A 22,679-nucleotide genomic window follows, 5' to 3' on the forward strand; every position below is an offset into this window, starting at 1 on the left:
GGACACAGTGCTCTGATGCATATCAGTAGGGACGTCCCAAAGCAGTATCCAAATGAAGGGTGGGAACAGCAGAACAAGAAAAAAACAGTCCAAGGCCAACATGGCCAACCAGGCAACACATGACTAATTAAAACAACCAGATGAGGTCTACCTGAAAACAAACAGAAAAACATCCTCAAGAAAGGCCAAGGGGCCCTCTAAACCGCAGCCTGCAAAACCTTGCAGCCAAAGGACGCATCCGCAGATGCCATCACATCCACCTTAAAAAATTTGGTAAACGTGTGAACAGGCGACCAGGTCGCCGCCTTGCACACCTGAAGCACAGATGCCTGATGGTGAAAAGCCCAGGAAGCTCTAAGCGGCCAAGTAGAATGCGCCTTGACAGGGAAAGGCGGAACTTGACCCTTAATAGAATAAGCCTGCACCCGTCTGTCTGATCAATCTGGAAATAGTCGCAGCAGACGCAGGCATCCCTTTCTTTTTTAGGCCATCCGTGAGCACAAAGAGCTGTCAATGTCCTCATTCAAGTGAAAACTGGAAACCACCTTCGGCAGGAAAGATGAATCCAGCCTAAGTACCACCTTGTCCTTATGAACCACCAGATAGGGAGAATGACAGGACAGCACCGCCAGTTCCGACACCTGCACTCAGAAGTGATAGCCACCAAGAAAGCCACCTTCTGAGACAAGGCAAGCAGGGGAACCTCCCGAATATTCTCAAAGGGAGGCCTCTGGAGAACTAACAGCATCAAATTAGGGTCCCATGGCGGTAGCGGAGGTCGCACCGGAGGTACCAAGTGTCGCACCCCCTGGATTAAACTACTCACCAGGGAATGGTCGGTCAAAGGCCTCCGGAAGAAAATAGCCAAGGCCGAGACCTGACCCTTGATAGTACTCAAGGCCAACTTTTGATCAGCTCCCCGTTTAAGGAAAGCCAAGATCCGAGCCACTGAATTGGAGCGAGGGTGGGTCTCAAGGGACTCACACCACGCAATGAACGACTTTCACGTACGAGGATAAATCTTCCTGGAAGTCACCTTCCTCGCTTTTAGTAGAGTGGGAATCACTGAAGCAGACAAACCCCTGTCCTTCAGCACCTGGCATTCAACAGCCAAGCCGTCAAAGCCAACGACTGTAAAGCAGGATGGAAGATTGGCCCCTGAGACAGTAGATCCTCCCTGAGAGGAAGTCTCCACGGGCATCTGCGACAAGCCTGACCAGGTCGGCGTACCAAGCGCGATGAGGCCAGTCCAGAGCCACAAGAATGACCGGGATCCCTTCCGCCTCTATCCTGCGAAGGAGTCCTGGCAGCAATTCGAGAGGAGGAAAGGCAAGCAGCAGCCGGTACTGGCCCCAGGGGGCCACCAGCGCGTCCACGGTGTCTGCCAAAGGGTCCTGAGAGCGGGCCACAAACCTCTGCACCTTCCTGTTGAAGCGAGAAGCCAACAGATCCACGTCCGGAGTGCCCCAGCGAAGGTACAACTGCTGAAACACCTCCAGATGCAGGGACTACTCCCCTGCGTCTAAGGCAGAGGTAATCCACCTGCCAATTTTCCTCTCCCGGAATGTGGACAGCTGGAACATGGCACTCTGCCCAACGTAGAATGCCTGCCACTTCCAGGGCTGAAAGGACACTCTTGGTGCCCCCTTGGTGATCGACTTAGGCCACGGCCGTGGCCTTGTCCGATTGAATGCGCACTGGACAACCCTCCAGACGGACGGTCCAGTGCACCAGGCAAAGCCGGATCACTCTCAGCTCCAGAACATTGATCGGCAATCGAGATTCCTCCAGGGACCAGACTCCCTACGCCGAGTCCTGATTGAGGACCCCCCACGACAGACTCGCATCCATGGTGACAAATGTTCAGTATATGGGGAGAAAGGACTTCCCCGACTGAAGCATCAGGGACTGAAGCCACCAGACCAGGGACTCCCTGGTCCTGTGGCTCAACCGAATCCGAGAATCTAGAGACTTCGGGTGTTTATTCCACTTGAGAAGAATTTTCCTTTTGAAGAACCCTCGTGTGAAACTGAGCGAATGGGACTGCCTCGAAAGAGGGCACCATCAGTCCCAGCACTTTCATACAGGTCCGAAGAGACGGCCGGTTGTTGGACATCAACAAATGAACCACTGACTGGAGCTTCTGAAGTTTTTCCAGAGGAAGAAACACCCTGCCTGAGGGCGAGTCCAAAGTCAGGCCCAGATAGACCAGTCTCATGAAAGGGGTCAGAGACTACTTCTGAAGATTCACAATCCAACTAAACTCCTCCAGAGTTCTTATGATGACCCCCAAGTATTCCGTCAGTAACGCTGTGGACTCTGCACGGAGAATCAGATCGTCCAGGTAACCCAGGACCGTTATCCCCGCAGCCGTAACAGCGCCAGGACCGGGGGCCAACACCTTTGTGAAGACCCGAGGAGCCGAGGCGAGACCAAAGGGTAACGCCACAAACTGATAGTGATCCTCTCCTACGGCAAAATGGAGGAAACGTTGGTGAGCGGCACAGATTGGAATGTGAAGGTAGGCATCCTTGATGTCCATGGAGGCCAGGAAGTCCACCTTATGTATGGAGGCCACCACCGTGCGAATAGTTTCCATCTTGAAATTTTGAGGGCGCACAAACACATTCAGTGCCTTTAGGTCCAGCATCGGATGCACCTTGCCCTCCTTCTTGGGAACTGTGAACAGGTTGGAATAAAACCTGTGAAAGCGTTCAACGTGCGGAACAGACACTATCACTCCTTGTTGTAGCAAGACCTGCACTTCCCCATAGAGCACTCGCAAGCGATCGGGGGATAGGCGGACATTGGAAGGGAAAAACCTGACCGGAGGAACGGATCGAAACTCGATCTTGTATCCGGACGGCACAACCTCCCGAACCCGGGCCAGCCACGAGTCCAAGAACCTGCAAGGCGTCATCCCACCCCAGTCACGAGTGAGGGCGCACCGTCAGGCCAAGGAGGCCTTATCCGCAGGCCTGGCGGAACCGGACTTCTGTTTCCCAGACCAGGGATGCTTGGAACCACCCGAGGGAGCCTTGAAGGGTAGCCCCAAACCCCAAAGGGTAGACCCGAGGGTCGTCCAGGGTAGCCCCAAACAGACGGTCCCCCTGAAAGGGGAGGTCCGTCAAGGCCTTCTTAGAAGCCTGATCTGCAGACCAACACTTCAGCCAGAGTATACGCCTCATGACCACCGCCTAAAACAACAGGCGACCCAATAGGAAGTCTCCAGCGCGGCATTGCAAGCAAATTGCAACCCCTGCACCATCTGGTCCAACAGTTCCCCAAAGGCAGGAGGGAAAGGCTTGCCCTCCACGTCACGGCGTAGCATCTTCGCCCATTCAGTCACTGTTTGGATGACAAGGGTGCAGCAAAAGCAGGCCTCAGTGCAGTCCCCGCTATAGCGTACATGTTGCAGGCCACAGCCTCCGCCCTTCTATCCTCTGGGTCTTTAAAGGACGGAGTATCCTCTACCGGAATGACAGTAGCCTTGTTAAGCCTGGAGACCAGGGGATCCACCTAAGGTGGCACCGACTACTTCTTCACCAGAGACTCCTCAAAGGGGTAGCGTGTAGTAAACCGCCGAGACACCCCAGGGGAACATTTTAGCTGATCCCATTCTTTGACGAGCAGGCCAGCAAAAAAAGTGGGGAAAGGAAAACACTTTTCCACCCTTGAAGGCTTATGGGTGCCGAAGGCAACCTGCGCCCCAGGAGTGACAACAGCCGCATCCTCCAATTTTAGGGTTTCACGCACCGAAACAACCAGCGCGTCCACCAGCGCCTTATCCTGCACAGCAGTAGAGGTAGAGAGCTCATCCTCACTATCAGAGGAGGCATGGTGCGGGGTACCAGACCCGCCCGGGGTACCCAAATCTGCGGTGGCTGGGTCAGACTCAGAGTCCGAGCCATCAGAGGAGGCAGGGGTAGGTGGGGGTCGTTTCTGCGCACCCGCCTTCTAAAGGCCACCTCCACCCGGGACACAAAAGTCCCCTCCCACCGAAAAATGCCTCCAGGCACACCCACGGCCTTCCCAGCAAAAAAACCAATGCAAAATGGGCAAAAACCACCCCCCAAGATGGCCGCCGCCATAACTGCAGACAAGGCTACAACAAAATGGCGGCCCCGCGCGGCCAGCACGGCAATAGGACCCCCCGCCAGCCCTACTACATCATCCAGCCCTGGAGGGCCCGACCAAGGCCCCCCCCACACTATCGACCGAGCGCTGCAAACGGCGCACCCCCCGGCCCCCCATGCGGCCTGCACACAAGGCCCCAGCCTCAGGTAGGCCCAAAACAGTCCCCCACATGGGAGGGGGGTCACAACAGGACAGAGGGAAACCTAGGAGTGTGAGGGTCCGACTATCGCAGACAGAGGGCCCGCGTCCACCCCAAAATCCGCCAGGGAAGGGGGGTGGGGGCGTTTACTCACCATACCGGGAACACAAGCGGGCACCATCTCATGACAGGACACCATGCCACCGGAGTAGGGGGCTGTCGGCCAAATAGGAACGCTGCGACATAAGCCTAGACCCTGTCGTGTGTGTCCTGGCGAGACGTTTAACTCGCGGGGCCAGTCCCCGTCCAGTGGGACTATGTCGCAGCCAACCTAACAAGGAGCGAAGGTCTGCATGCACTCAATGGCCAGACTGGGGTGACCACTGGATATAGGGATCCAGCCCGTCGCCCAGCCCGGCATAATTGCATGAAGATCTCACAGGAAAAACATTCTGGAGAAAAAAAGACTAGCTAAAAAAAAATCTACATAAATAAATTACTTCTATGCCAGGAGCAAAGATCCCAGCAAGGAACTAGGTCCTTACTCCTGACTAGGCAGACTAAAACTGACATCCTATGCAGAAAGAGAGAGGGTATACCCCCAGGGACTGCCCATAGGCGTAGCCAGAAATTCTTTCTGCCTAGTGTCCTACTCCTGTAGGGGGCGGTATTACCCTACTGATATGCATCAGAGGACATCAGTCAATGAACGATAGAGAAATATGCACTGTTACTGTACTGACTGGGAAGAGTTAACCCAGGGGCGATCAAAGGGTTAAATGGGAGCCATGGGGATGTTTTCTAAATGTGGGGGGGGGCTTATGGAATCAACACAGAGACCTGTGTTCCTAAATAGGAGGGACACAGGAGCTCTGTGTTGATTGCTGAGAGAACAACGGTCTGCTGTGTTTACAACAGCAGACCGCCAGTCTCTCTCCACTGGGAGCGATCGCAGGTGCCTGTGGGCAATCACGGCCGCCAGCCCTGCGGATCAGCTTCCTCGTTGGCTAATGGGCATGCGCGCCCCCAAGATCTCTCCCACAAACCGCTGTACAGGTATGGCGATTCGCGGGAACCTGCCGCCAAATGTCTGCAGTGGCTGGTCGCAAGTGGTTAAGAGAGGTATGGACTCTAGAGAGAGAGATGTAATTTTGTCCCTGTACAAATCATTAGTAATTTATTAATGTTACCTCATCCGGAATATGCAGTTCATTTTTGGTCACTAGTTCTCAAAAAGGATATTAGGGAACTAGAGAAAGTGCAGAGAACGGCAACCAAACTAATAAGAGGCATGGAAATGCTCAGCTATGAGGAAAGATTAGAGAAACTGAATTTATTCTCTCTTGAGAAGAGGAGATTAAGGGGGGATATGATCATGTACAAATATATAAGGGCTCCATATATTGAACTTGGTGTTGAGTTCTTCACTTTAAGGTCATCACAGAGAACAAGGGGCACTCTTTACATCTAGAGAAAAAGAGATTTCATCTCCAAATATGGAAAGGTTTGTTCACAGTAAGAGCTGTGTGAAATGTGGAATATACTCCCTCCAGAGGTAGATCTGGCCAGCTCAGTAGATTGTGTTAAAAAAAAGGCCTGGATTGGATTCTTTCCTAAACATAATATAACTGGGTACTCACAATTATAGGTAAAGTTGATCCAGGGAATATCGTATTGCCTCTCGGGGATCAGGAAGGAATTGGATCAACTGTGGGTATAGGATTGGGTATATGGGAATGTATGTTTTTTTTTTTTTAAACTAATGGACTTTTTTCAACCGGACTAACTATGTAAAATTAGAGCCAGAAGTGATGTCTTCCCTACCTAGATTTCTGAACAGTGATAACTGGCACAGTTCTAGGACACTCCACGACCACTACAGACCACCTCTAATAACCACTTGCCGACTGTCCCATGCAGATTTACTGCGGCAGGGCGGCTCGGCTGCGCATAATCACACAGATCTACGTGATTATGTGCACGCGGTTTCGGCTGCGTGATTAGACACAGTGGGAGGCAGACCGTGGGAGGAGCGGTCTCGATCGCCGCCGACCTCCCGCGATCTTCGGCAAAACTGACGGGAGAGCCGTCTGGTATGTAAACAAGGCAAGACGGCTCTCCTGTCAGAGAGGCAGGGAAAGATCGTGTGATTCAGCTAAGCTGAATCACAGATCTCTCTCTGCTTCTGTTCAATTCATCCCCCCCACAGTTAGTAAGCACATATAGGGAACACATTTATCCCCTTGATCACCCCCAGTGTTAACCCCTTGCCTGTCAGTGTAATTTATACAGTAACAGTGCATATTTTTTAGCACTGATCACTGTATTAATGTCACTGGGCCCCAAAAAGTGTCACTTAGTGTCAGATTTGTTTGTCGAAATGTCGCAGTCCCGGTAAAAATCGCTGATCGCCGCCATTACTAATAAAAAAAATAAAAAGTTCATAAATCTATCCCGTAGTTTGTAAACGCTATAACATTTGTGCAAACCAATTATTATACGCTTTTTGGGATTTTTTTTACCAAAAAAATGTAGCAGAATACAAATTGGCCTAAACTAATAAAAAAAAAAAAAAATTTTGATTTTTTACATTTTTTTATTGGGAATGTTTTATAGCAGAAAGTAGAAAATATTGGTGTTTTTCAAAATGTACGCTCTTTTTTTGTTTATAGAGCAAAAATGAAACAAACCGCAGAGGTGATCAAATACTGCCAAAAGAAAGCTCTATTTGTGGGATAAAAAGGACTTCACATGTATGGGTATGGTGTCGCAGGCCCACGTATTTGTCAGTTTAAGCAACGCAGCGCCGAATCGCAAAAAATGGCCTGGTCATTAGGGGGTAAAACCTTCCAGGGCTAAAGTGGATAAAGTAGCACTTCTACAGCTACACTAAGCTAGAGGTTGAAGGAGGATCAAGGCCAGTAGCCCTCTAATTTATAAAGGAGATTAGAGGACAAGCAAAAAAAGGAAACTTGGCTAAAACTTGAGAAATCATCTCCTTTACAGTCTAGCCTGGGAATGCTTGGCACAGACCATAAAAACTGTCAGAAAGGTTACGGTGGACCTAAATTATATATTTTGTCTGGATTTGGGTTTACTATTTAGATAACAAGAGTGGTGTCCTTGGAGAGAAGTATGCAAATAATGACTGACTGTTGACTGAAATGATTTAAATTATTATTATGTACTGTATGTTATACAAGATTTGTATATTGCCAACAATTTGTGCAAAGCTTTACAAAGTAAAGGGAAACATTACAGTTACAATTCAAAACAAGAGCATTAGGAGGGCCCTGCTCATGAGAGCTTATGATCTGAAAAGGAGGGGAACAAGATAAAAACTGTGAGGGATGAGCTGATGGTGAAAGTAGATAAAAACTGTGAGGGATGAGCTGATGGTGAAAGTAGAAGTACATTTTTTAGGGGACGCGGAATAGGCTTCCTAAAGGAGATGAGTATTTAGGGATCGCCTAATGACAGACAGATTAGGAGTTAGCTGGACAGATTGGGGGTGAATTGTTGAAACGTTACAGAGATAAATTGGCAAGATTTGGATAGTGATTGGATGTGGAACCTGAAGAAGAGGTCAGAGTCCAGGATTACACCTAGCACTCTGGCATAAGTGGAGGGACCTAAAAGTTGTGCTGTTGATCTTCATGGAATTGTTGGAGGAAAAAACATGGAGGGAAAGGAAAGACAGCTTACCTTTACTAGAAACATTCATGCAGAAGTATACACCATAAATCTGATACACGTAAATCGTCCCAGGTTTCATGTACATTGCAATATTTCTCTCTGTCCGCTTGCCGCCTCTGGAATGTGAAGCTTCATCTTCACCTCCTAAATAGGACTCTGTCTCAATAATCCTGCCCCGCAGTTCTGATCCATCTGGCAGCTTACGAACCAAAATCTAATAGACAAGAATTGCAAACAAAGAAATAAATCTTGCTCTACAGAGAAAATTTAAGTAAAATTCAGTTAGTCAGGTATACCTTTCTAGGAGCCAGCAGGCTGGTGTCGTTCTTTAGGAGACAGAGAATATGTCTTTCTGCTAGCAGAGAAGGCTCAAAACATTACATATCAGGTACAGTGGATATAAAAAGTCTACACACACATGTTAAAATGTCATGCTTCTGTGATGTAAAAAAATGACACAAAGATAAATAATTTCAGAACTTTTTCACCTTTAATGTGACTTATAAACTGCCCAACTCAGTTGAACAACAAACTGAAATCTTTTAGGTGGAGAGAAGTAAAACTAAAACAATATGGTTGCAAAAGTGTGCACCCCCTTAAACTAATACTTTGTTGAAGCACCTTTTGATTTTATTACAGTACTCAGTCTTTTTGGGTATGAGTCTATCAGCATGGCACATCTTGACTTGCCAATATTTGCCTACTCTTCTTTGCAAAAACACTCCAAATCTGTCAGATTGCGAGGGCATCTCCTGTGCACAGCCCTCTTCAGATCACCCCACAGATTTTAAATCGGATTCAGGTCTGGGCTCTAGCTGGGCCATTTCAAAACTTTTATCTTCTTCTGGTTATACCATTCCATTCATCTTTTGAAAAAGGCATTTATGCCGAAACATGTAAAGAGGACTTGGTCAGCCCAGCTGTTTTACATCTTATATGCCTGTCTTTCACGGATGTCTGTAAGTGTATCAGCTTTATTGTTATTAAATTGATTTTAGCAATATTACGCTATATGTCCCTCCATTTTTTTCGGTTTTACCACCCACCATGTGGAAGGGGAATCTCTGAACTATTCCATCTACCGGAGATTTGCATGGTTGCCGTTGGAATCGGTGAAAAATCTGTGGGGACACTCCATCATTTTTAAGCCTGTTTGACTCCTACACTATATGGTGTTTTGGGGTCCCATCCATCTGGTGAGCGCAATATATTTCTACCTTCACTGGTGACGGGATTTGCTGCACTTATATATGATTTGCACCATTATATATTGGACTTTTTCTCACCATCAATTGTTTACGTTACTTGTGGAATGTTTCCTGCGATTGGACAATTTATTTTGTTGGGAATTTTTTTCTTCTAGCGCTGCACATATTTTTGTATTTATATACCATTCCTTTGTTGATTTGGATGTATGCTTTGGGTCGTTGTCATGCTGAAAGTTCCTCTTCATGTTCAGCTAACAGAAGCCTGAAGGCTTTGTGCCAATATTGACTGGTATTTGGAACTGTTCATAATTCCCTCTACCTTAACTAAGGCCCCTGTTCCAGCTGAAGAAAAACAGCCCCAAAGCATGATGCTGCCACCATCATGCTTCACTGTGGGTATAGTGTTTTTTTTTGGTAATGTGCAGTGTTCTTTTTCTGCAACACATCTCTTTTGGAATTATGACCAAAAAGTTCAACCTTGGTTTCATCAGACCATAACACATTTTCCACCATGCTTTTTGGGAGACTTCAGATGTGTTTTTGAAAAATTTAGCCAGGCTTGGATGTTTTTCTTGGTAAGAAAAGGCTTCCCTCTTGCAACTCCACCCCATAGCCCAGACCTATGAAGAATATGGGAAGTTGTTGTCACATGTACCACACAGCCAGTACTTGCCAGATATTCTTGCAACTCCTTTAATGTTGCTGTAGGCCTCTTGGCAGCCTCCCTGACCAGTTTTCTTCTCATCTTTTCATTACTTTTGGAAGGACGTCCAGTTCTTGGTAATGTCACTGTTGTGCCATATTTTCTCCACTTGATGATGACTGTCTTCACTGTGTTCCATAGTATATCTAATGTACCCTTCTCCTGACTGATACCTTTTAACAATGAGATCCCTCTGATACTTTGGAAGCTCTCTGCGGACCATGGCTTTTGCTGTAGGCGGTGACTAAGGAAATGTCAGTAAAGACCTACTAGAACAGATGAACTTTATTTGGGGTTACTCAGAGGCACTTTAAATGATGGCAGGTGTATACTGACACCTATTTAACATGAATTTGAATGTGATTACTTAATTCTGAACAGAGTTACATCCATAGTTATAAGAGGGTGTGCACACTTATGCAACAACATTATTTTAGTTTAAATTTTTTCTTTTTTGAGTGCTGATTACATAGTCTAACTTTGCTGCCTATTGGACTGCACGGTCATATCCAGACACTCTGCACAACTGAAAGAAAACAGGTTTAACCACTTAAGCCCCGGAGGATTTGGCTGCTAAAGGACCAGGGGTTTTTTTGCGCTTTTTTACTGCATGACTTTAACGGACAATTGCGCGGTCGTGCGACGCTGCACCTAAACGAATTTGACGTCCTTTTTTTCCCACAAACAGAGCTTTCTTTTGGTGGTATTTGATCACCTGTGCGATTTTTTGATCACGCGCTATAAACAAAAAAAGAGCGTAAATTTTGCAAAAATAACAATATTTTTCACATTTTTTTATATGAAATTCCCCAAAAAAAAAAGTAAAAATCAAAATTTTTTAACATTTTTCGGCCAATTTGTTTTATGCTACCTATGTTTGGTAAAAAAAATCGCAAAAAGCGTATTTTGATTGGTTTGAGCAAAAGTTATCGCGTTTACTAACAAAGGGAAAGATTTTTGTCATTTTTGGTTTTTTTTTTTTAACGCGTAATGGCGGCGATCTGCGATTTTTTTTTCGGTACTGCGACATTGCGGCGGACAGATCGGACCCTTGACTGACATTTTTGACACTTTTGGGGTTACCAGTGACATTACTGCAGTAATCAGTGCTATACATATGCACTGTTACTGCAAAAATGACACTGGCAGGGAAGGGGTTAACTTTATTGGACAGGGAGGGGTTAAGTGTGTCCTAGGGGCGTGATTCTAACTGTGTAGGGACATTCCTATTGGTGTAAAAGCAAAGATCAACCGTTCTACATAGTAGAACGGACAGATCTTCACTTTTACACAGGGAGAACTGACAGGCAGCTTGTTTACACAAGCTGCTCTGTCTTTCTCCCTTCACAGGAGCGATCGCAGTGTGACTGGCGGACATCTGGCAGACCCCCACAACCCCCGGCCAGCATGGGGGCAAGGTGCTTTGAGTTGGGGGGTGCAGAGCTCCCCCTGCCCCAAAGCACCAACACCCAACCCATGTTGAGGGCATGTGGCCTGGTATGGTCCAGGGGGGGTGGGGCCGCTTGCTCGTCCCCTCCCCCTTCCTGCCCTACCGGGCTGCATGCTCGGATAAGGGTCTGGTATGGATTTTGGGGGGACCCCACTCCGTTTTTTCGGCGTGGGGCTACCCTCAAATTCCATACCGGACCCGAAGGGCCTGGTTTGGAACCTGGGGGGGACCCCCCACGCCGTTTTTTTTTCCCATTTTTTGCGTGGAGTTCCCCCTAAAGATTCTCACAGCGCAAGTCGCGCCGCAAGTCGGATCATCCTGATCCGACTTGCGGTGCAACTTCCATTCAAATCAATAGGCTCCCATAGGGAACCATTGATTTTGAATGGAGGCAGAAAAAACGCTGCTAAAAGCACATTGATACACCTACAAACGCATTTGTGCACGCTAAAGCTCCATGTACACGGGATGTTGTAAATGGCCGTTTAGAAGCAGTTGGGCGTTTTTTTCAGAAGCCCCTGAACCCATCTACATTTTATCTTATCTGTCCATGTACACAGGGTCGTTTACAGTCATTTGCAGGCAGTTGAGTTCAGGGACGTTTTTTGGAACACAATTATTTGCGTTCAAATGTGTGTTTCCCGGCGTTTCAAACGCAGAAACGCGGCCGAACGTGACCAAACGTGACAAACGTACGTTGAGCCACATTATACGTTTTTTTTTCTTCCATTCAAAATCAATGGTTCCCTATGGGAGCCTATTGATTTGAATGGAAGTCGCACCGCAAGTCGGATCAGGATGATGCGACTTGCGGCGCGACTTGCACTGTGAGAATCTTGAGGGGGAACTCCACACCAAAAATGGGAAAAAAACTGCGTGGGGGTCCCCCCCCAGGTTCCAAACCAGGCCCTTCGGGGTCTGGTATGGAATTTGAGGGTAGCCCCACGCCGAGAAAACGGCGTGGGGTCCCCCCAAAATCCATACCAGGCACTTATCCGAGCATTCAGCCCGGTAGGGCAGGAAGGGGGAGGGGACGAGTGAGCGGCCCCACCCCCCCTGACCATACCAGGCCACATGCCCTCAACATGGGGGGGTGTTGGGGCAGGGGGAGCTCTGCACCCCCCACCCCAAAGCACCTTGCCCCCATGTTGATGAGGACAAGGGCCTCATCCCCAAAACCCTGGCCGGTGGTTGTAGGGGTCTGCGGGCAGGGGGCTCATTGGAATCTGGAAGCCCCCTTTAACAAGGGGGCCCCCAGATCCCGGACCCCCTCCCTATGGGTATGGGGTACACTGTACCCCTACCCATTCACCCCATAAAAGGTAGTGTATGTAAATAATGACAGGAGACGTTTTGGAAAGTTTATTAAAAAATCTTCATCCGGTCTTCTCTGCTCTGGTCTTCTCCCTCTCCTGGCCTTCTGCTCTTTTGCCCTCAGCTCTTCTCTTCTTCCTCCTCCGGTCCTCCTCCGACGATGTCTCCGGTAATTATGCCGGTCTCCGGTCTCTGCAGCTTGTTATATAGCCATTGTGGGCGTGGCCCTCCAAAGACGTCATGTTGGCGTGGCCCCCTCTTGTAACAGACAATTAAAGGGGGCTTCCAGATTCCAATGAGCCCCCTGCCCGCAGACCCCCACAACCACCGGCCAGAGTTGTGGGGATGAAGCCCTTGTCCTCATTAACATGGGGGCAAGGTGCTTTGGGGTGGGGGGTGCAGAGCCCCAAAGCACCAACACCCCCCCATGTTGAGGGCATGTGGCCTGGTATGGTCCAGGGGGGGTAGGGCCACTCGCACGTCCCCTCCCCCTTCCTGCCCTACCGGGCTGCATGCTCGGATAAGGGTCTGGTATGGATTTTGGGGGGGACCCCACGCCGTTTTTTCGGCGTGGGGCTACCCTCATTCCATACCAGACCTGAAGGGCATTTTTTTTTCCCATTTTTGGCGAGGAGTTCCCCCTCAAGATTCTCACAGCGCAAGTCGCGCCGCAAGTTGGATCATCCTGATCCGACTTGCGGTGCGACTTCCATTCAGATCAATAGGCTCCCATAGGGAACCATTGACTTTGAATGGAGGCAGAAAAAACGCTGCTGAAAGCAACGTGGCCAAACGTGCAATAATGCCAATGGAAAAAGCTACTAAAAGCACGTTTAACAGCTGCTTTTTCCCGGCGTCAGAACTGGCTTTGCAGCACGTTTTTTCTAACGTCCCGTGTACATGGAGCCTTAGGCAGCAAACTTTAGCAAACCATTTACAACTTACCCTGAATCATTTGGTTCTATTCTCTAGAATGCATTCTCCAAAATTCCAGTGACAGGACAGAGAAAGAGCAAAAATGTCCCCCCTGTTACATAGGCAGTAAAAAAAAGTCCAGCAGGGGATCAATTTCTATTTCACTTAACCAAAAACTGAAATGTTTTGTGTATAATTAATGAACAGCACAGTGGCTCAGTAGTAAGCACTTCTGCCTCGCTGCACTAGAGTTCTCCATTATCTGCATGGAGTTTGCATGTGCTCACTGTTCTTGCATGAGTTTCTCTGGGTACATCAGTTTCCTGCTATAGTCTAAGCATATGCTGGTAAGATCACTAGCTCCTGAGCAAGGGCTTCTGCACACCACCGCATATGTTTGGTTTTCTATGTGCCCTATTCACCCCATACATGTACAGTGAACAAGCCCGAAATGTCTAAATTGGCATGTGTGTGTGTGTAAGTTAGGGACCCCAGATTGTAAGCTCCTTAAGGGAATAAACTAACATAAATGTAGTGTGTAAAGTGCTGCTTAAACTGTTGTCACTATATAAATGCCAGTAATAAATGCATTACAATTCTAACTAGCACCACCCTGTCCACCTGCCTGTCTGCCAACAATTCACAACTCTCAAAATGAAAGTGGCAAGTTACTGTGTACATACACACACACATGCTGTAAAAAAAAAAAAAAAGACAGTATGACACAGTAGTGTTTATTTACTAAAGGTGGCGAGAGCACAGAAACCAATTAGCTTCTAATCTCAGTTTGTTCAATTCAGCTTTGGCAAGAAAACCTGAAAGCTGATTGGTTTCTTTGCAGAAGTGAGCCTAATTTAGAATTCTCCAGCTTTAGTAAATAAACCCCAGTGTTTATAAACCCTGTTCAGGCTGCATTCACACTTGAGCAGAGCGATTTTCAGGCAATTTTGTTTTATAAAATGTTTTTATGTGTTTTTGTGTGCATATGAGAAGTAGTAGAAGCATATTTTAGGTGTTTTACATGTGTGGTCAAAGCTTCAGGTATTATCATGTGAGCCACTAAAAGCACTGAGGAAAGCACTAGCCATTTCTTACAGGCTGAAAAACTCCTAAAAACACACAAAAGTGCTGGATTTGCATGTTTTCAGACGTTTCAGCTCATGTCTATAGGGCAAAAAAATGCCTGGTTCTGTTTAAAAAATAGCTCACGTGGCATTTAGTGTCAGGTGTTGAGCTTCAGGCACCTGAGTATTCATATGTGAACAGGCACTATTGAAATACATAGGATTTCAGACGTGAAGCATTTTGGAGCTTCAAACTACAGAATGTATAGGGGGTGTGTGTGTGTGTGTGTGTGGGGGGGGGGGGGGTATCGTGTGATTGCTATGACCAATCATTGTGATCAAATGATAACAATATAAACAAACTGGATTTCTATTCATGAACAATTTGCTAACATTTGTGATTGGCCCCCAGTAATAACATGGTACCTGGCTACTTGTACCATGTGATTAGCTGTAGCCAACCACAGATCAAAACCATAAGCAAGCTGTTATTGAATGTTATCACATTTATGACAGCTAAAACTATTGCTTGTACAGTAATCGTCACTGTATAAGCAATAACAGTATAAAAAATCTACAGTGGTGATCGAAAGTTTGGGCACCCCAGGTAAAAATTTGTATTAATGTGCCTAAAGCAGCCAAGGAAAGATGGAAAAATGTCCAAAATGCATCAAATTACAGATTAGACATTCTTATAATATGTCAACAAAAGTTAGATTTTATTTCAATCATTTACACATTCAAAATTACAGAAAACAAAAAAAAATGGCGTCTGCAAAAGTTTGGGCACCCTGCAGAGTTAATATCTTGTACTGCCCCCTTTGGCAAGTATCACAGCTTGTAAACGCTTTTTGTAGCCAGCCAAGAGTCTTTCAATTCTTGTTTGAGGTATCTTTGCCCATTCTTCCTTACAAAAGTCTTCCAGTTCTTTGAGATTTCTGGGCTGTCTGTCACGCACTGCATTTTTAAGGTCTATCCATAGATTTTCAATTATGTTGAGGTCAGGAGATTGTGAAGGCCATGGCAAAACCTTCAGTTTACGCCTCTTGATGTAATCCCCCGTGGATTTCGAGGTTTGTTTAGGATCATTATCCATTTGTAGAAGCCATCCTCTCTTTAACTTCAGCTTTTTCACAGATGGCATCAAGTTACCATCCAAAATTTGCTGAAATTTTATCGAATCCATTTTTCCTTCTACTCGTGAGATGTTCCCTGTGCCACTGGCTGCAATACAACCCCAAAGCATGATTGATCCACCCCCATGCTTAACAGTTGGACAGAGGTTCTTTTCATTAAATTCTGTGCCCCTTCTTCTCCAAACCTTGCTCATCCGGCCAAAAAGTTTGATTTTAACCTCATCAGTCCACAGAACTTGTTTCCAAAATGCATCAGGCTCGTCTTTATGTTCATTTGCAAAGTTCAAACGCTGATTTTTTTGGTGAGAACATAGAAGAGGTTTTCTTCTGATGACTCTTCCATGAAGACCATATTTGTACAAGTATCTCTTTATAGTGGAATAGTGTACCACAACTCCAGTGCCTGCCAGATCTTTCTGGAGGGATCGTGCAGTCAAACGTGGGTTTTGAATTGTTTTTCTCGCAATCCTGCGAGCTGTTCTGTCTGATATTTTTCTTGGTCTTCCAGATCTTGCTTTAACTTCCACTGTTCCTGATGACTGCCATTTCTTAATTACATTCCGAACAGAGGATATTGACATCTTAAAACGCTTTGCTATCTTCTTATAGCCTTCTCCAGCTTTGTGAGCGTCAACTATTTTTAGTTTCAGTTTTCTAGACAACTGCTTAGAAGATCCCATGGTGCTGATTGTTGGGGCAAGGTCAGATGAGTCTGGGCATTTAAAACCTTTGAGATTGACATCACCTGGTCTTCCCAGACGATGATTGAGAACAATCCATGACACTGGCAACTGGCAGGTCTCGGCCTTGCAAAGGGGGCAGTGAATGCTATAAATTCTGCAGGGTGCCTAAACTTTTGCAGACACCATTTTTTGGTTTTCTGTAATTTTGAAAGTGTCAATGATGGAAATAAAATCTAACTTTTGTTGACATATTATATGAATGTCTAATCTGTAATTTGATGCCTTTTGGAGATTTTTCCATCTTTCCTTGGCTTCTTTATGCACATTAATACAAAGTTTTACCTGGGGTGCCCCAAACTTTCAAACACCACTGTATGGTGACACTGAACTACTCTGATGAAAGTATGTAAATAAATAGTAAAAAACAGAAAAAGTGTTAAAAAAAAGACAAAATACTTTTTTATAAAAATTTAATGAATTTGTTTAAATTTACATACTGTCACTAGTAAGTATCCACGATTACCGCCACACCAGTCATATGATGTTGCTGTACTGTACTAGTGACAGTATGTGAAAAAGAATAAAGCAATTCTTAATTTTCCAAAAATTGTGACAAAAAAAAATTACAACTTCAAAAAACTCGCCATGCCTCTTACTAAATACCCTGGAATGTCTACTTTCCAAAAAGGGCTCATTTGGGGGGGTATTTGTACCGTCCTGACATTTTAAGGATTCCAAGAAATGAGATAGGCCATCTGTACTGACAGGAATGATCAATTTTAAATACAGTGGAGAAAATAATAATTTGATCTTCTACAGATTTTGTAGGTTTGCCCATTTACAAATAAATGAAGGGTCTATAATTATCATAGGTGAATTTGAAATGATAGAGACAGAACATTAACCAAAAAGCCAGAAAAAACACATGATATATGTTATAAATTGAGCTGCAGTTCAGTGAGTAAAATAAGTAGTTGATCCCCTACCAACCAACAGTAATTATGGCTCCCACAGACTGGCTACAGTATGTGTTCATGTGGTACACAGATTATTCCTGTCAGAAAGTGCTCCTAACAACTCGTTATATGTATAAAAGACACATGTCCACAAAGTCTTTTTCTTCCATTCATACCTCACCATCATGGGCAAGACCAAAGAACTGCCAAACGATGTCAGGGACAAGATTGTAGACCTGCACAAGGCTGAAATGGGATACAAGAACATCAGAAAGAAGCTTGGTGTGATGGAGACAACTGTTGGAGCGAATATTCACAAATGAAAGAATTACAAATTAGTCTTCAATTGCCCTCAGTCTGGGGCTCCATGCAAGGTTTCCCCTCATGGGGTAGGGATGATCATGAGAAAAGTGAGGGATTACCCAGAACTAAACGGGAGGGGCGTGTAAATGATCTCAAGGGCAGTTGGGACCACAGTCACCAAACAAACTATTTGTAATTCAAGAAGGTACATGTACAGGCCCGTGAGAAGTCTACCAAAGAACATCTAAATGATTCAAAGAAGGATTGGGAGAAAGTTCTGTGGTCTGATGAGAATAAATTTGAGCTCTTTGGCATTAACTCTTTGGAGGAATAAACACGCTGACTATGACCCTATAAACTACATCCCTACAGTCAAGCACAGAAGTGGAAACAGGCTTTGGGCCTGTTTCTCTGGTAAAGGTACAGGCCCACTTTGCCACATTGAGGGGCCAATGAATGGGGCCATGTATTGTAAAATCTTGCATGAGAATCTTCTTCCCTCAGCCAGAACACTGAAGATGGGTCTGCCAGCATGACAATGACCCAAAACATACCACCAAGGCAACAAAAGAGTCACACAAGAAGAAGCACATTAAGGTCATGGAGTGGCCTAGCCAGTCTCCAGACCTTAATCCTATAGAAAATTTACGGAGGGAGCTGAAACTTCAGGTTGCCAAGCAACAGCCAAAAAACCTCAAGGATTTAGATAAGATCTGTAAAGAGTGGACCAAAATCCCTCCTGAGATGTGTGCAAACCCGGTAACCAACTACAAGAAACACCTTACCTCTGAGATTGCCAACCAACAAGGGTTTCTCCATCAATTACTAAGTCATGTTTTGCTTAGGGATAAATTACTTATTTTACTCAGTGAACTGCAACTCAATTTATAAAATTTGTATCATGTGTTTTTCTGGATTTTTGGTTGATATTCTGTCTCTATCATTTAAAATACACCTATGTTAAAATGTATAGACCCTTCATTTCTTTGTAAGTGAGCAAACTTACAAAATCTGCAGGGGATCAAATATTTTTTTTACCCACTGTATTTAGACGCTATAACTTTCACAGGAACCAATATATATACACGTATTGGGATTTTGTTTCCCAAAGACATGTAGCAGAATACATTTTGGCTTAAATTTATGAAGAAATTAAATTTCATTGGGTATGTTTTGTAACAGAAAACATTGGGGGTTTTTTTAATTCATAATTTTTCGGTCTTTTTTGTTTATATAGCAACAAATAAAAATCCCAGTGGTGATCATATACCACCAGAAGAAACCTCTATTTGAGTGAAAAAAAATGAATATATATTTAATTTGCATAGTGTGTTGGATAACCACGGAATTGCCAGCTAAATTAGCACAGTGGTGAATAGCAAAAAATTGCCTGATCATGAAGGGATAAAACCTTCCTGAGGTCAGGTGGTTAAGGAATGACAAAAGGTTTTGTTGATGTAATAGGCACAGAAATGTAAAATTTTATCTAGTTTATAGGCTATGCAAAGGTGTGCTAGGGGATGTCATTAAACAGATCCAGTCATCATCAGCTGGAGATAAAAAGCTACCCAAAATACAACAAAAGGAGAATTATACATCAATGTGCTAAAAGACTAGGAGGTCGATTTACTAAAAGCAAATAGACTGTGCACTTTGTAAGTGCAGAAGCAATCTGCAAAGGACTTTGCTCTGGAGCTAGTAAATGAGGTAAAGCTTCACTTTGCAAAGAATACCCAATCACATGAAAGGAAAATAAAGCAAAGCAGCATTTTTGCATGCATATTATTGGATAATGGAGGTCAGCAGAGCATTTACTAAGCTCTGAAGCGAAAGCACACAGTCAATTTTATTTTAGTAAATTAACCCCTAGAATATCTTGAAGTGATTACCTGCCCTAAGAAAGATTTAGCCAAATCAATGCAGGGCTTCTCGTAAAAGTCAGATGAAAGGCGAATTTTCTCTTTTAGGAAGTATTTGCTAGCGGTAGAATCCTTTTCTCTCTGTATTGTAGATTCTTCAGTTGCTTTAAATATTTTTTGATTTTTTAATGTCTGTATTTGTTTTCTTTTTGAAGCCATTCTGAAAAAAAAAAAAGGACAGAAAAAGTAGCAATTACAAAAATGAATAAACAATTGAAACAAGAGAATACAAGTATAAAGAGTTTAAAGTGGATGTAAACCCTTTCCTTCTCCCAGTGAAGTGAATAGCCTCAGATGATACACAGAGATGAAATAAATCTCCCTATATAAGCTGTATTTGTATATCTGCTGTCTTCAGCTTTCTACACTGTTTAGAAAGTATACATCGTGTTAGATTTTTTTCTTCCTGTTTCAGCTGTGGGAGTGGAGTCTTGGAGGAAAGGCACACGCCCCCCTCCCCCCTCCACATAGGCAGAGGAAGGAAGGAATGTGCTGTGAATAGACCAGCTCTCTTCTAATCTATTTATAGCACCCACCCTGACACAAATTTTCAGCTGCTTTTACCTCCAGTGTCAGATAACATGTCAGAAGTTATCATGCTGATAACAGAAGAATGGAGTAGCATAAAGCCACAGGACTTAGGGCTTTGGAGAGAGATAAGTAAACACTACAGATATGTGCATAGGTCAAATTTTATGAATTGGGCTTACATCCACTTTAAGCTTGACAGATAGTTTTATTATAATTGGGATATTATGCAAAAATAATTTATTACTGACAGGTACATTGAGGGTAATTTATCAAAACTTGAGGAGACAGAATCTAGAACAGCGTTGCATGGCAACCAACCAGCTTTTAGCTTTATTTTTTAAAGGGTAACTTCACTATGTGTGAGTAAAAGTAGTATAGTAAAGTAGAGATGGGAAGGCATGGAAACAATCTGGAAAAGTTGAAGAAAAAATAAATTGTATTCCTTTTTTTTTTTTTTAAAGTGGTTTTTGTTTTTTTTCTGGAAACATGGGTAAAAAAAAAAAAAAAGAAGTGTGGAATATGTTCTTTTACAATGATACATAATATATCTATGGCATGGTATTCAAACTATAAAACTTGAAGATTTTAATGAAAGATTTTCTGGCTTTATGTAAAGTCTCAAATTATTGCAAGGTCTCTCAGCTGAAGACAAAGAAATACAATTCACAGTAATTTTATAATTCAAGTAAGGGCTCTTTCACACGGGCGTTCCATATGTCCGTTTTTCATCCCATCCGTTTGCGGATGAAAAACGGACATAATGTATCTCTATGTAAATACGGATGTCATCGGATGATCATCCTCTGACATCCGTTTTTTGTCAGTTCAGTTCAGTTCAGTTTTTTTGAACGGAGGAGAACCCTATTTTTTCTTCCTTTCAAAAAACGGAACTGAAGCAAAAACGGATGTCAGTGGTGTCATCCGCAGACATCCGTATTTACATAGACATGCATTATGTCAGTTTTTCATCCGCAAACGGATGGGATGAAAAACGGACATACGGACCGGATGACACAAGTGTCATCCGTGTCCGTTACAAAAAAAAAAAAAGGACCTGGTCGGGCAAAAAAAAGGAACGCCCGTGTGAAAGAGCCCTAACAGTGTATCACTTTAAAAGCAGTGTGATGAATATAAAAAAGAAACAATATTTATATAAAAAAAAAAAGAAGTCCATAAATATAAACATAAGTCCAGAAATAAAAAACACCCATTGCTGCTCTCCGTGTTAAAGATTGCTGAAAGCTCTATATATTTGGGATTTCGTGAATCTCTTCCTTATTCCAAATACTACTTTCAAACCGCCATTTCATGTGCAATAAGTGATCCCACTCCCAGTGGATGACAAACTCACCAGTTGTTGTCGCCTTCCATTCTCATGGTCGGCACACTCGCTTGTTTGTTTAACAATTCCAAGGCATATTTCAGAGCACTTACTCTCCACAATATGATGGATCATTTATCATGTGGAAACAAAAAAGAAAACTTCCAATGGCCCGGTAACCAACCAATCCTAACTTTATTTAAAAAAAAAAAATTATAAAAGAGCTGCTCACATTGTTTAAAAGCATAGTAGGCGTTACACAATATGGGTCACATATGTTATTGTTGAAACCCAATCCTTATCTCACCACCGCTTGATGCCAGCTGCACATCCCGGTGTCTGGGTCACTGTGTAACAACGTTCTGACACGTTTCGTCGCCGTCCGACTTCGTCACAGGGGGGTGGTTACACGGCGCGGCGACTCCACTTAAATATCCTCCCTATACTGCGCATGTGATCCCCTCTACATGGCTGGCACCACATCACTCAGGCATTGTAAATTGGTCCTAAACTACAAACATCCCAGTATGGACGGATCAAATTAACTGCCCGTTGTCTGTCAGTTCAGTTAACCCCTTAGTGGCTGGAATAAATCTTCTGTAACTAGACTGCCTACACAGTGTTTAATGTTTTTTTTTATTTTAAATTGCATTTTATCCCCTAGTTTCAATAATCGAGGGAGGATATTTTAAATCGGATATATTCTAATGTACAATACTAAAATGATAAAATAAAAACCTATTCAAATATCTAAAAAATGCCATTTTACTGGTTCAATTCAAAAATAGGGAGAGGCAGAGGGAGGGGAAAGGAAGAGGGAGAGGGATAGGACAGTCGTACAGGTCCAATTATATGGAAAGAGAAGTAATAAACACCCCAAAAGGGGGAGAAAGAGGGGAAATAGAGCAGGATGGAGGATCCAATAGAAGAAAAATAAGGAGAGAGAATTAAATGAGGGGATATTTAATTTGAGCAAGGTTACTTTAACAAAAAAAAGAACTACATTACCTTAATGCAGGGCTTAAATGTGCTCCAAAAAAAACGATTAATACATTTGAGGTCTACAATGATACACCTAAGTATATCAGGAAATTAAACTTGAAGAAATATTTCTTGAGTAACCCCATAAGTAGGGATCAAAGGGCCATTAATGGATTGAATAACGGACTTTGCAATAAATCCACATTTAACCCTCCTTTAGCGG

At 44.2% G+C, this 22,679-nt stretch overlaps 1 protein-coding gene across 1 annotated transcript in view; it reads right to left on the reverse strand.

The window, feature by feature from the left end:
* The window catches only part of MPG (N-methylpurine DNA glycosylase), an 88,638-nt gene that overhangs the window by 37,945 nt on the left and 28,014 nt on the right, over window positions 1-22,679 (reverse strand). Inside the window, exons 2-3 of the mRNA XM_082260224.1 lie at window positions 19,594-19,783; window positions 7,982-8,186 (exon numbers count right to left, since the gene is read on the reverse strand). Coding sequence (XP_082116350.1) covers window positions 7,982-8,186; window positions 19,594-19,782 — 394 coding nt within the window. The 5' untranslated portion in view covers window position 19,783. The remainder of the gene's footprint in view (window positions 1-7,981; window positions 8,187-19,593; window positions 19,784-22,679) is intronic.

The sequence above is a fragment of the Pelophylax lessonae genome, assembly GCF_965119305.1.
Source record: "Pelophylax lessonae genome assembly, chromosome: 6".
NCBI classification, from domain to species: domain Eukaryota; kingdom Metazoa; phylum Chordata; class Amphibia; order Anura; family Ranidae; genus Pelophylax; species Pelophylax lessonae.